The sequence below is a fragment of the Photinus pyralis genome, unplaced genomic scaffold, assembly GCF_008802855.1.
Source record: "Photinus pyralis isolate 1611_PpyrPB1 unplaced genomic scaffold, Ppyr1.3 Ppyr1.4_LG5, whole genome shotgun sequence".
In the NCBI taxonomy this organism is placed as follows: Eukaryota; Metazoa; Arthropoda; class Insecta; order Coleoptera; family Lampyridae; genus Photinus; species Photinus pyralis.
Genome location: NW_022170596.1, coordinates 48,780,778 through 48,792,556, shown reverse-complemented (window position 1 = coordinate 48,792,556; position 11,779 = coordinate 48,780,778). Strand labels below are relative to the sequence as shown.

At 34.9% G+C, this 11,779-nt stretch overlaps 1 protein-coding gene across 1 annotated transcript; it reads right to left on the bottom strand.

Annotated features, from left to right (window-relative positions):
* Positions 1–7,168: 7,168 nt before the first annotated feature.
* On the bottom strand, positions 7,169–11,049 carry LOC116171628. Its single transcript, XM_031488577.1, has 6 exons — positions 10,909–11,049; positions 10,688–10,858; positions 10,486–10,638; positions 10,081–10,334; positions 7,624–7,783; positions 7,169–7,474 (listed from the first exon to the last, which is right to left on the bottom strand). The coding sequence occupies exons 1-6, from the start codon at positions 10,976–10,978 to the stop codon at positions 7,338–7,340; spliced, it is 945 nt and encodes a 314-aa protein (XP_031344437.1). The 5' UTR covers positions 10,979–11,049; the 3' UTR covers positions 7,169–7,337.
* Between the last annotated feature and the right edge of the window lie 730 nt (positions 11,050–11,779).

The window sequence follows — 11,779 nt, the reverse complement described above, 5'->3', positions numbered from 1 at the left end:
TAGCACAGACAACATATACTACAGACGGTCAATCTTAAGGGGAAAAAGCACGCTAAGTTTTGTGACAAATGTCCCCTTATTTAAAAACCTGCTATCCCTCTATTTTGCTCCATCTATTAGCGCATACAACAATGTGTTGGTTCTTCTACAGATTTCTTTTATTGGAATGGTTTTGCAAATTGTCTAGGGAAAGAAGTATTGATACTTTTTTGTTAGAAAGCTGTCCCACAAGAAATCCCCATAATTTACATCTGAGGCGAAATGCTGATAATCTTTGCAGGTACACATACAAAGCAAATATCACTTCATATTCGCAATTACGTATTACTCGTTGTCTTTGGGTGCATAAGAAACGATATAACTTGCACCACTTTTCGAATTCTCGAAAAAAGTGTAATCTCCGTGTTTGTTGATATACCTACGTACTCTACTTGCCTACTTGTCTCTCCGTTTGTGGAATAAATCATTTAACTTGGATAAAGAAAACCTAAACGTAAGCAAATTTTCGAATGAATATTTGCCTCATATGTAATAAATCCCAATTGAGGTGTGCAATTATCGGTCAATTACAGCGGTAATTGCATTGTAGAAAACGAAAGAAAGAGCCCTGCGATAATTGCACATTTCATGGGAATACACTTAACAATTTTATAAGTAGGTAAGGTGAGTTTGTAATGTTTATTCGGGAAATATTCCCCCGAATTACACTCGTGCATCAAAATAATCCTGATAATTTTTAGCGCATTTTCCAACGAAGTTGGGTGCGCTATTGCAGCCACTTTCTCTGTCCGTCCGTTTGTCCGAGGCCTTAACTACTCCTATAGTTTTTGAAGATATTTAGTTCGTTCTTTTTGCATTCGGTAGCGTATCGCTCTGGCACCTGAGTCAAAGAAAATCTTAACAATTGAACTGCGCATGCGCAGGCTGCGCAATTTTAACTTTTTTATTTATTAATATATTTTGTTGAAATTTTAATCACAGATACTTGTAGTAAAGGCAAATATATCGCATATAGTAAAAATCAGATGTGCGCATGCGCAGACTGCGCAATGCAAACTTTCTTTATGGAGATATTTCTTTGAAATTTTAACCAAAGATACTTTAATAAAAGCAAACGTATTGCATTTTATAAATATCAGATTAATAAGCGCATGCGCAGGACGCGCAATATCAACTGCGCAGTGAGTGCCAACTTCCTTATTTATGAAGATATTTCTTTAAAATTTTAACCAATAGTAATGAAAAACGTAGCGCACATAGGTATGGCCTTTGGGGAAGTATTGATCAATTTATGGAAAATGCGCTGAAGTTACACTTCATAATTTGTTAAAAGAGCATTTTGATGCACTTGTGCAATTACCTACGAAAATTGTCACAAAGCAAAGTTTTAATAGCGATTCTCGAGATGGTTTATTTAAGTAAACGAAGAAAAAATGGGAAAATGTCGTTTTTTCGCATTTAATTAGGTATCTCGTTAACTATTCCTCTTACGGAAAAAATGAAGAGAACGAATTCGTTTAGGATCGATTTTTGTATCAGATACAGTTGGTATGATTTTTATTAAACAGAGTGCCAAGGGTCTAATAAAGTTACTTTCTTGTTCTATTTCTGGGGTTTCCACTAAACTAATTCCACAGTCCGTCGATTTGCAAAACTTATCGGGACAACAGACAATTGTTGGAATAGGTTGTTTTACGGTTCCACCATCCATAAAAATATTGCAAATGCTCTGGGAGTCATCCAGTTTGAAGGACAAAGCATCGAGAAGGGCGTATCAACAAAAACAAATGTTAATTTTTGGGATTACTTTTTTTATATTTTTCCAGAAAAAACAATAACATTTAAAAATGAACGGTTCTGTATCAACCAGTGCTCGGAATGGAAATTTTCGCCGGAACGCAAGCATCAGTCCATCAGGAGGAAGGGGGGGGGGGGACATAGAAAACATGTACTACGTACATTAAAACAACGAGAAAACGTAACAAAAATTAAATGTTTCATTTTTATTGTTTCCCTTGGTGTGGAGACCAGTGGATACTAATGGGTTTCGTGTGCTGGTATGATCTGAAGGACGTATTTTCGTTTCCATGTGATATTTATCGCATTAATGACAAATAATCCAACAATATGTAGGGTTCTGTAAAATTTCTTTGTGTGCGGGTGGAGAGGATCTGACGCTGCGGTCCCTTTACGAAAAGGAACAGTGTACAAATATTTTTGACGAAACGGAACGATATTGTAATACTTTTTACCAACCGGAACAGCGTTCCGGCTCGTTCCGGTCCATTCCGAGCCCTGGTACCAACTGAAAATTCGATTCTAAACAAATTCATTTCTATGAGCTCGAGCAATAGTTGACGAAATAATTGGAAGTCAAATGCGAAAAAAACTGCATTTTTCCATTTTTTCTTGTTTTTTTTTGTGTATAGCAATATGTTCCGGGAGCTTCCGGGCAGTGAACTACATAGAATACACTTGGTTTCGTTGTGTGAAATGCCAACATCCAGTTCAGAATACTTTTGGAGCTAATTTGACTGGACTATGTTGACCCTACACATTGACATAAAATAAAGTTCGTTAAGTGCTCCCTCCCCTAATCAAAAAAATTTGTGATGGTATTATCACAGAGACATATAGGTAGGCAAGGCCGTGCGAGGGGGAGGGGCGAGGGGGGCCCAGGCCCTGGACGCCAAGTCTGGGGGGCGCTGAAGTCGCCCGTCGTCGCCTTCGTCGGGAGCGTCAAAGGCGTGAGTGAAAGATTTACCTCGAATTATATAAACGAATCCGTACATATTCTTGTTTCGTATTTTATAAATTCAGAATCAGTAAAAATTTAAAAATTAAAAACTGTCGCGTTTATAAAGTCGGTAATTCCATGGAGTTAGGAAATCAAACAAAAGCGCCTACATTTGCCATGTTTGATCTCAAATTGCCATGGCACCACTGATTTTCTTAAAAGCGCCAGTTTTTAATTATCCAATTTCTTGGATTCAAAGTTCAGAAAATTAAAAGCTATAGTGTGCATGGATTCGTAATTTTTTTCCCTACAAAAAACCTAAATAAACTTTCTCTCTAAAATAATTAGAGAAGTCAATAAACAGAAATGAAAAAATTTCTGTTGCATTTCCTATGGTGCGTTGAACAAGTCACCACCCGGTATAATAATATATTTATTATGGAAAAACAAAAATTATGTTTATTATTCTAATAAAATCTTTCCTTGTCCAACCTCATAATTTTATATGTGGAGGCCAAATTTAGTTTCCGCCCTTGTATAACCAAACCCGCTCCATCAATTTTTTAAATGTTTAGAAAAGAGAAAAATGAAGAATTAAAATATATGCGATTTCATGTAATTTATGATGTTATACAAGTGAGCGCTTATCTTATCTACATAAAGGCCGGCGTTGAAGCCGAGGAAATAAGGTTTGAGTATATGTATTTTATTTTTACAAAAATGACTCCATCTATTACACACTTTTACCACACACAACAGTTTTCTGTGCGTCTACCACATTTTACGACAAATTATTTCGACTGCTGCAAGGTAGACAACACACTAACCGTACTCTATTAGGTGTTGCGTTTATTTCTATAGCATTGCATTGACCGTCTGTAGTATATGTTGTCTGTGTAAATAGGAATAATTTGCTATCAGCATTGAGTGCAGCTATCAGCTTTCAAGATAAATTTATTCAATGTTATCTTTTATGAAGCGCCAAAAGCGGCATCTAGTTTTGTATAACCCAAATATTTAACATTTTACTTCGCAACTGCCATCTGTATATGTATAGTACAATCTTAATGTTTAGGGTAATTTTCCACGCTTAGCAAGAAACACGAGGGAGCGGGACCGCGGTTTTAAACTGAATCCTCTTTCACATTCCGCGGTTGAACAGCTATAAATTATAAATTTCTCTAAAGTTTTCAGATATAATATCATTTTCAACATAATCTCGCACACCCATTACTGCGTTTCGAGCATTTAAATTAAATCTTACTGAAAGCCGTCTTATTTCCGATTCACCAAATCGCACATCAGGTTCAGTTGGCCAAGAAGATTTTTCGAATATCTTTAAATCATTTAATAATCCAATATTTTCGCCTTCACCTAGCAATCGGTTTTGCAAGTTAAGCGTGCAGTTTGTTTAAAAACAGCTCTTTATTGATTTTTGTGAGTTTATAATTGTGCTGCAAGGGCACTACCTTAAAATCCATGGCTTCGGATATGTTTGCCATTTGCTGAAGACATTCTCCTGGATTGGTTTTAAATGAAACCAATACGCGCACCGTTCGCCTTGTCAGTGAGTCAGCTAGCCAGAGGGAAGTCTTTCTATGCTGTAGCTCCTTTGATAGCATTGATAATTCTTGAAGAACATTACACATCAAAGCAAGATCCTCTATAAACTCTACACTTGATACTTTTTTAATAATCCTTCAAATTTACTTCTAGTTTTTCCATCCCGCATAACATCAGAAGATGCTGATTTAAAATGATAATAAAGAGCAGGAACAGATTTCCAGGTAGCTTCAGCCGCCCTTAAACTACTTGAAACCCATCGTGTATCTAATACTCGCCGATTTTCAAAAACTGCTGGTCTAGCAAAGATATAAACACGATTTCCGGACCGGGCTCGACCAGACCAGCCGTGCCGGTGCTGTTAGTCCGCGTCGTTTGCAATTATAGCAAAAGCTGAAAAATCCTAGAAAATTAACTTTTGTGCAGTTGGAAAAATTGCTTAGAATATACCCTGCAATGATCATGGCTATTGAGCATAGCGGGACAGCCATAACAGCTGATGCCATTAAAGCAAAGTTAATTGATATGCAGAAGGAGGGCAGCAGCAGCGGTGACAAATCTGCAGGTAGCGCATTTGCAAGTAAAGGTAAATTCCGTAAGGAGCCGAAACAGGGCAGCACCAGTACCACAACACAGAAAAATGTCAGACATCGTTTGCTACGAATGTAAACAAACCGGGCACTTCAAAAATAAATGTCCCACGTTACGAAGAGAGTTTCAAAGCTTTCGAAAAACACAGAAAAAGGGCGAAGAAAAAAGTGCGTTTAGTGCGGTATTTCTTAGTGGCAAGTTCAATAATACCGATTGGTATATCGATTCGGGCGCGAGTGTTTACTTAACGTCGCGAAAAGATTGGTTAAATAACGTGACCGAAGAAATCGAGTTAACGGAAATTGTGGTGGCAAACAAAGAGAAAATGCGTGTAGTGTGTGCCGGAAAGGTTGATTTGACTACGATAAATGCAGACAAAAACCACGACATCCAAATCCAGCAAGTGTACCATGTTCCGGAGCTGACAACAAATCTATTGTCCGTAAGTCAATTAATTAAAAACGGGAATAAAGTAGTTTTTAATGAGACTGGTTGCGAGATTGTTAATGTGCATGGTGTGAATGTAGCAAGGGCTGAATTGACCGACAATGTCTATCGACTAATCTATGTAAAATCTTCACCGAAAGCCTTTGCATCGTATTCGTTGACTTCTTGTGAATTATGGCACAGGCGTTTTGGCCATATAAATGACAGAGACTTGAATACGATTAAGAATGGTGCAGCAGAGGGATTAGATTTTAAAGGTGGAATACATGTCGACGAACTTTGTCAAGTATGCTGTGAAGGTAAACAGTCGAGGTTACCATTTAAAAATAAGGGGAACCGAGCTACAGATCTACTCGAAGTTGTGCACGGGGATTTATGTGGTCCTATGGACGTTCCATCTATAGGGGGATCCAGATATTTTTTGGCTCTTGAGGATGATTTAAGCAGAATTGTGTTCATTTATTTTTTGAAAAATAAGAGTGAGACATTAGACAAATTCAGAGAGTTTAAAGCGTTGGTGGAAAATCAAAAAGGAATCAAAATTAAGAAATTCAGGGAGGACTGGATACTGTTACACTCTTTAACGATAATCAAGGAGCTCAAAAATTACGTAGTAATCCAGTTTTCCATGAAAAGACAAAGCACATTGACATCAGGCATCATTTTGTTCGAGAAGCTGTCGAAAAAAAGATTGTAGATGTTAAATATTTAAGTACTGATGAAATGTTGGCTGATGTGCTTACTAAAGGCTTAAAAAATGTTAAGCATTCTAAGTTTTTATTGGGTTTAGGCTTTTCATTTTTGATAAGTGGGAGTGTTGGAAAATATCAAAAATAGTACAGTAACGCCATCTAACGTACTTAGTTGTTAAATATAGTATGTCAAGATGTCATTCTAATGTACTAGTATTGTTCTTTTCACGAATGTGTATTTCATGTTCAGTTAATTACAACAATAAACGTAGTTATTTTTCGACCGTTTTTTATCAAATCTATCCGTAATTAGTTGTTTTGCAGCTCGAAAAATAAACTCATAAGTTTTGTTCCCTCCCGTTCCCTCCCAATTGAGAAATTTCCCTCGAAATTTCCTTGACCTATAAAACACCAACATTGTAAAATATTATCTACATAACATTTCAAAATAAAATATCAATATATATAGATAAGGTCCAGTTGTGTAACAGTGTAAGTGGTCGATTTGATTCAATAGAAATTGAAAGAAATTACGTACCGCTAGAGCAAATTCATTTTGATCTGATAAGTGATTTTCTAATTCTTGTAAATCATTGTCACAGTTTACTGGCAAATGTGGTAGTTTAACAAAAATACTATCAGTAGGTGGTGCATTTTCTGCCCTATGTGCATTATCCTTGAGCATGTTTTCAATATCTGCCACTTTTGCACTCCTCTTCCTTTTTCCTTTGCAGTCTTCGTCCTCTTCTTCAGTTTGGGTGTCTAAATCCGATGTTATCGTGGCTTTCCTTGATTTTCTTTCTGCTTCTTTAAATGAATCTACAAAGTATAGTATACACTTATACCCAGTAAACATTGTTACATTACATTGATAAACATGCTACATATTTTTAGATTTGTTATGTCACATTTTACATCACAGGTAACTTACTTTTACATAAATATGCAATGCATAATGTTACACTCATGCTTCTTTGTTTAATATATCCTTGTAATATAAATTGTTCTTCCAATTTAACTTACTTGCACTGTACAGGTGAAATATTTCTTAAGTAGATTTGATACCAAAATACCAAAAAAGTTACTCACATGCGACCTGGTAATTCAGTAAAAATTACGAATTAAAAGTGAAATTAAATATCACCAAAATGTTTTCTATTTCAAAAAATTTATAATACATATACGTATAAATAATATACCTAGGTAATACCATATTAATATAAAAAAAATACAATTTATAAAAAACAACAATCAACAGGAAAATAAATAAAATGAATTCTTAAATATTGCTTCAGGACAAACGTATACTACGAATTGTTGACATTTTCCTTATCCTTTTCCTTGCCTCGCTGCAGTCTTTGTTTGCTAAGACGAAACCATTCTCCCACATTTCGCTCAAGATCGCTGAGTTGAATTAAGCTATTGTAGCGCAGCATTACCACTTCTAAACAAACAAAATATGAATCAGTAATCTTAATTGAAATAAATGTGGGATTAATTTTTTTACAATAAACTAAGGCTTACAAAAACACTACTACTAATATCTAGTCAATTATAATTGTTAATCGTAAAATTTGAAATGTGCCGTCTTACCAATAATAGCGTTCATGATCGTGAGGTTTTGAACCTTGAAATTGCCTCTGTGGCCCATCCAGGAGCACTGTACCCCTAAATTGTTAGTAAAAACACGGGATAGACATCGGTTAATGTTGTCCTTTGGGTCGTGACCGCCAATATTCTTCATGTATGAAATCTGAAATAAATAATGAAAAGAAAAAGATGAGAGGTTTGGCAATTACAAATATTTGACTAAAGGTTTATGCACCTTCGAGTACTAACAGCTAATTACCATGCCGAAGAGAAATTTGTGGCATATGGTACTTTATACAGGGTGTTAATGACTATGTTACAACGCTTTAGGGTAGAAAGGGGAGCTCATATCTGATCATTTTTGCCAATAAACTTATAGTCGGAGATGCCTCCTCTTAGAGATACACGCCTACCAATATTTAAGAAATAGTTTATTGGGTTTGAACAAAACTTTATTTAAAATCATACTTCCTATGATATGACACAAAAAACAAATGAAAAACTAATGTCAAACTTATAAGAGGTGCTCAAAATTTTGACCACGACATTCAATGCACGTATTATATCGGCGTAGCATATTAAAATGGATCTTGCCAAATGTGCCTGGAGTGTCCTGGATGATGTTTGATGCAACAGTAATTCTGGCCACCAGATCTTCCTCGGACTCTACAGGAGTTTCATATACCAGACTTTTCATGTGCCCCCACAAATAAAAATCTAAAGGGGTAAGATCTGGTGACCGTGCAGGTCTATTTCTTAAATATTGGTAGGCGTGTATCTCTAAGAAGAGGCATCTCCGACTATAAGTTTATTGGCAAAAAAGATCAGATATGAGCTCCCCTTTCTGCCCTAAAGCGTTGTAACATAGTCACATTAACACCCTGTATAAAGAAACACATTACACATTGTGAAAAATATTATCCATTGTCTAATTATTTTACAAGTAAATGGTATATAAATATTTCATGGTTGGAAAAAAATTATTACAGACTTCGCCAGCATGTTCCAGCTATGAACCCACAATGAATATAAGGATATCAGCCCAATCCCTTAAAGTCAACAAAAAAAAGCCAAACGATAGCCTTTGGATTTGGATGGACATTCTCTCAGATATTCTACAAGCATGCTTTAATATCTATAACCTAACTATTCATTAATGAAATAAATACCATAAATTGAATATATATAGTAAATACTTGAATAAACCAGCAATAATAATTTTTTTATTATACCTGAATCACAATCTCCGTTTTAAACACTCAAATGCGTGCGAAAAAGGGCCTTTAAAACACACGTGCTTTAAAGTTGCTAAGTAAGGATACTTCAAGTATGACTTTTGAAACTGTCATCTGGATGAAATAAAAAATCCTCTTAGGTCGCTTTCTGTAAATGCAGAACATTTCTTTGGCTTTTGTACCTATCCTTTCGTTGAATCTTTCACAAACGCGCGTAATTTAGGGTATGTTTCCAAATCTGTTGCACTTTTTAATCGCAGCATTGCTTTAAAGTTTTGAATGAATGCACCAAAATATAGAAGATTTAAATACCTTTGACATTTCCTTCATATGTGCCAGCATTATGGATGCATTTAAGACTGTATTCGTAAGTAACTTCCCATTCATCCATGAAAACAACTTTTCATATTCTTTATAATAGGTTTTACTGCAGTTGGATTTTACACCTAACAACGTTTGTTTAGATTTTACAACAATCGATTTAATGGGCGGTGTATTATCTTTTTCAACGGAAATCGTTTAATTCACAAAGACGATGATTTTTATAAGCAAACGTCAAGTGACATTTCCATGGCAATCGAGAAATTACGAACACCCAGCCCACTTAATTAGACATGTATTCGAGTATAACGTCAATATGACTTCATTGTATTTCCTATTTTTAAATTATACTGCAGGTATAATAAAAAAATACTATAAGATACACGTGTATAATTAGTCTTTAAAGCACTTGCAACGTTAAAGGCACTCCGCTTTGCGTCGTGCCCTTAAACTCGTTGCGCGTGCTTTAAAGACTTGATTATACACTTGTATCTTAATATACTATTACATGCATTATAAAGTGATAGTTGAGATTCATTATTTACCACAAATTTTATTATTTTGCTACAAAATCAAAAATTTGTACAATTTATCTTGCGAAATTGTTTAAATATACCCTTTGTGATAACAGCTAGATCATTAATAATTGTGGGAATTATACATGCACTTGTAAAATCGATCGTTAATATTTCCTAATGTCCGATTCTGCATCATTGGTTTGTAAACCAATTGCTAACAAGATCCCATGAGATAGAGATGATGGTAATAATTTAATTTCTTTGCAATTTGGTCACAAATCAATCAGCAGGAATCTTCATTGATGAATTTAGTGTTACCGCAAAAGTAAAGTATATTACGCCTTTACCTGAATATTATAATACCTATAAGCAAATGAGATACTTACAAACAACTCCTTCTTCTCTTGTTCCTTCAAGTATTCCTCAAACTCTTTAAGAGTTTCGATGGTATTTAGTGGTAATTTATCACCAAACACGTTAGATGTACCAGCATTCTTCTCCCATCCCTCTCGAATTGAGATATTTTTGAAAATGTGGTACATATCTCTTAAAATTCGTTCATTAGTAATGCAAAGGGCTTTTACTTGCTCAACTGATGCAGTCAGTTCGGCCAAATGGATTTGATGTGTGTTAAAATTCTCTAATAATTCATGAAATCAAAAACTGAATTAAGTAATTCATTTTTCTACAGCAAGATTAATTGTAAACAAATGGACAAAGAGCAAATGTTTTTGACCAATACACAAGATAGACAGAGCAAACTGATTAAAAAGACTCACAACAGCATTTACCTGGTACTATGTCCACTGGGAGATCATTTATAAGTAATGGAGAATTAGATGTTTCTGATGTATGGACGACCTCAAACTCTTGTGATATATATTCTCCTTCCTCATGCTCCAGACTCGGCTCCAGATGGTTATCAGAAGTACCTTCCAAATTACCTAACATTTTTGTTAAATAAATGTAATTTCTAAATATAAAACAACTTACTTATATATTGGGTTGGTGTTGGTGGAGGGGTGCATTCATTAACGGTTTCCGAGGAAGAACTACACCGGTTTTTTGCTATTTTTTTTCGTTTTCCCCTGCCTGTGTCATTTTGTTCCTGACTTGAACTGTAATCAGGGTTTTCAGCCTTTTTTCGAGCACCTTCTAAAGTATCTGAAACATCCACCATTACTTCTTTACAGTAAATTTAATTAAATGCTTACTTGAATATCCTTCAATTTTAATGTCACATAATAGCCATTCATTTTCCACCGGTTTTTCATTTTTTAGCATATAACTGCGTGCATTTAAGCTTTTGGGCCACCAGCACTGTTTTTTATTATCGGTAATCCAATTGGTTGGGATTTCTGAATAAATATTTTCGCATGGCAAATATACTACTGCATACTTCTTTTCCATATTAGCCTAAACAAAACAGAAATTTAAATACTGTAACATTTTACACCACACTAAAAACTATACAATTTAGAAATTACCGAGAAAATTTCAAAAAAGTTTCAAACGATCACAAGGTATGAAGTGGAGTTTTAAAATGTGCCGTCATTCTCTATGATCATTAACATTTTTGGGTTCACACTTAACATTTCTATTATCGAACAAAACTATTTAAAGTATACATATAATAATTTGCTTTAGAAAATAACTTGAAATGAATTTGTGTAGAAGAACTGATGATTTATTATAATTTTACACATTAGAGAATAGGTATGTACGAGCATGTAGGAATAGAGTTCAAAGATAATCTGAGGACATTATGAAATCTAAAGATGGGGTAAACTATTAATGAAGTAATGAAACAGTAACGTATTGCTGTTGGAAAGGAAGTTTTAATATTTTCTTCGAAATAAAATCAGGTTTAAATGATATCACACTGCTTGATAGGTGATCATTTGAAACTTTACTGATGTTTACAGTAGCCATATAGGGCCGATCCTAACTCAACTCCATGTAAAATCCCATAAGGCGATTTTCTAGTGTCAATGTCATTTGAAGGTGACTAAATAGAGAGGTTAATACCCTAACGATAGCCATATAGGGCCGATCCTAACTCAACTCCATGTAAAATCCCATAAG

Coding starts and splice junctions, on each gene's coding strand:
- LOC116171628 (XM_031488577.1), bottom strand. CDS start 10,978: ATGCTAAAAAATGAAAAACCGGTGGAAAATGAATGGCTATTATGTGAC. Junction 10,639..10,687: donor AACACCAACCCAATATATAA/GTAAGTTGTTTT, acceptor CAAAAATGTTAG/GTAATTTGGAAGGTACTTCT. Junction 10,335..10,485: donor CCCAGTGGACATAGTACCAG/GTAAATGCTGTT, acceptor ATGAATTATTAG/AGAATTTTAACACACATCAA.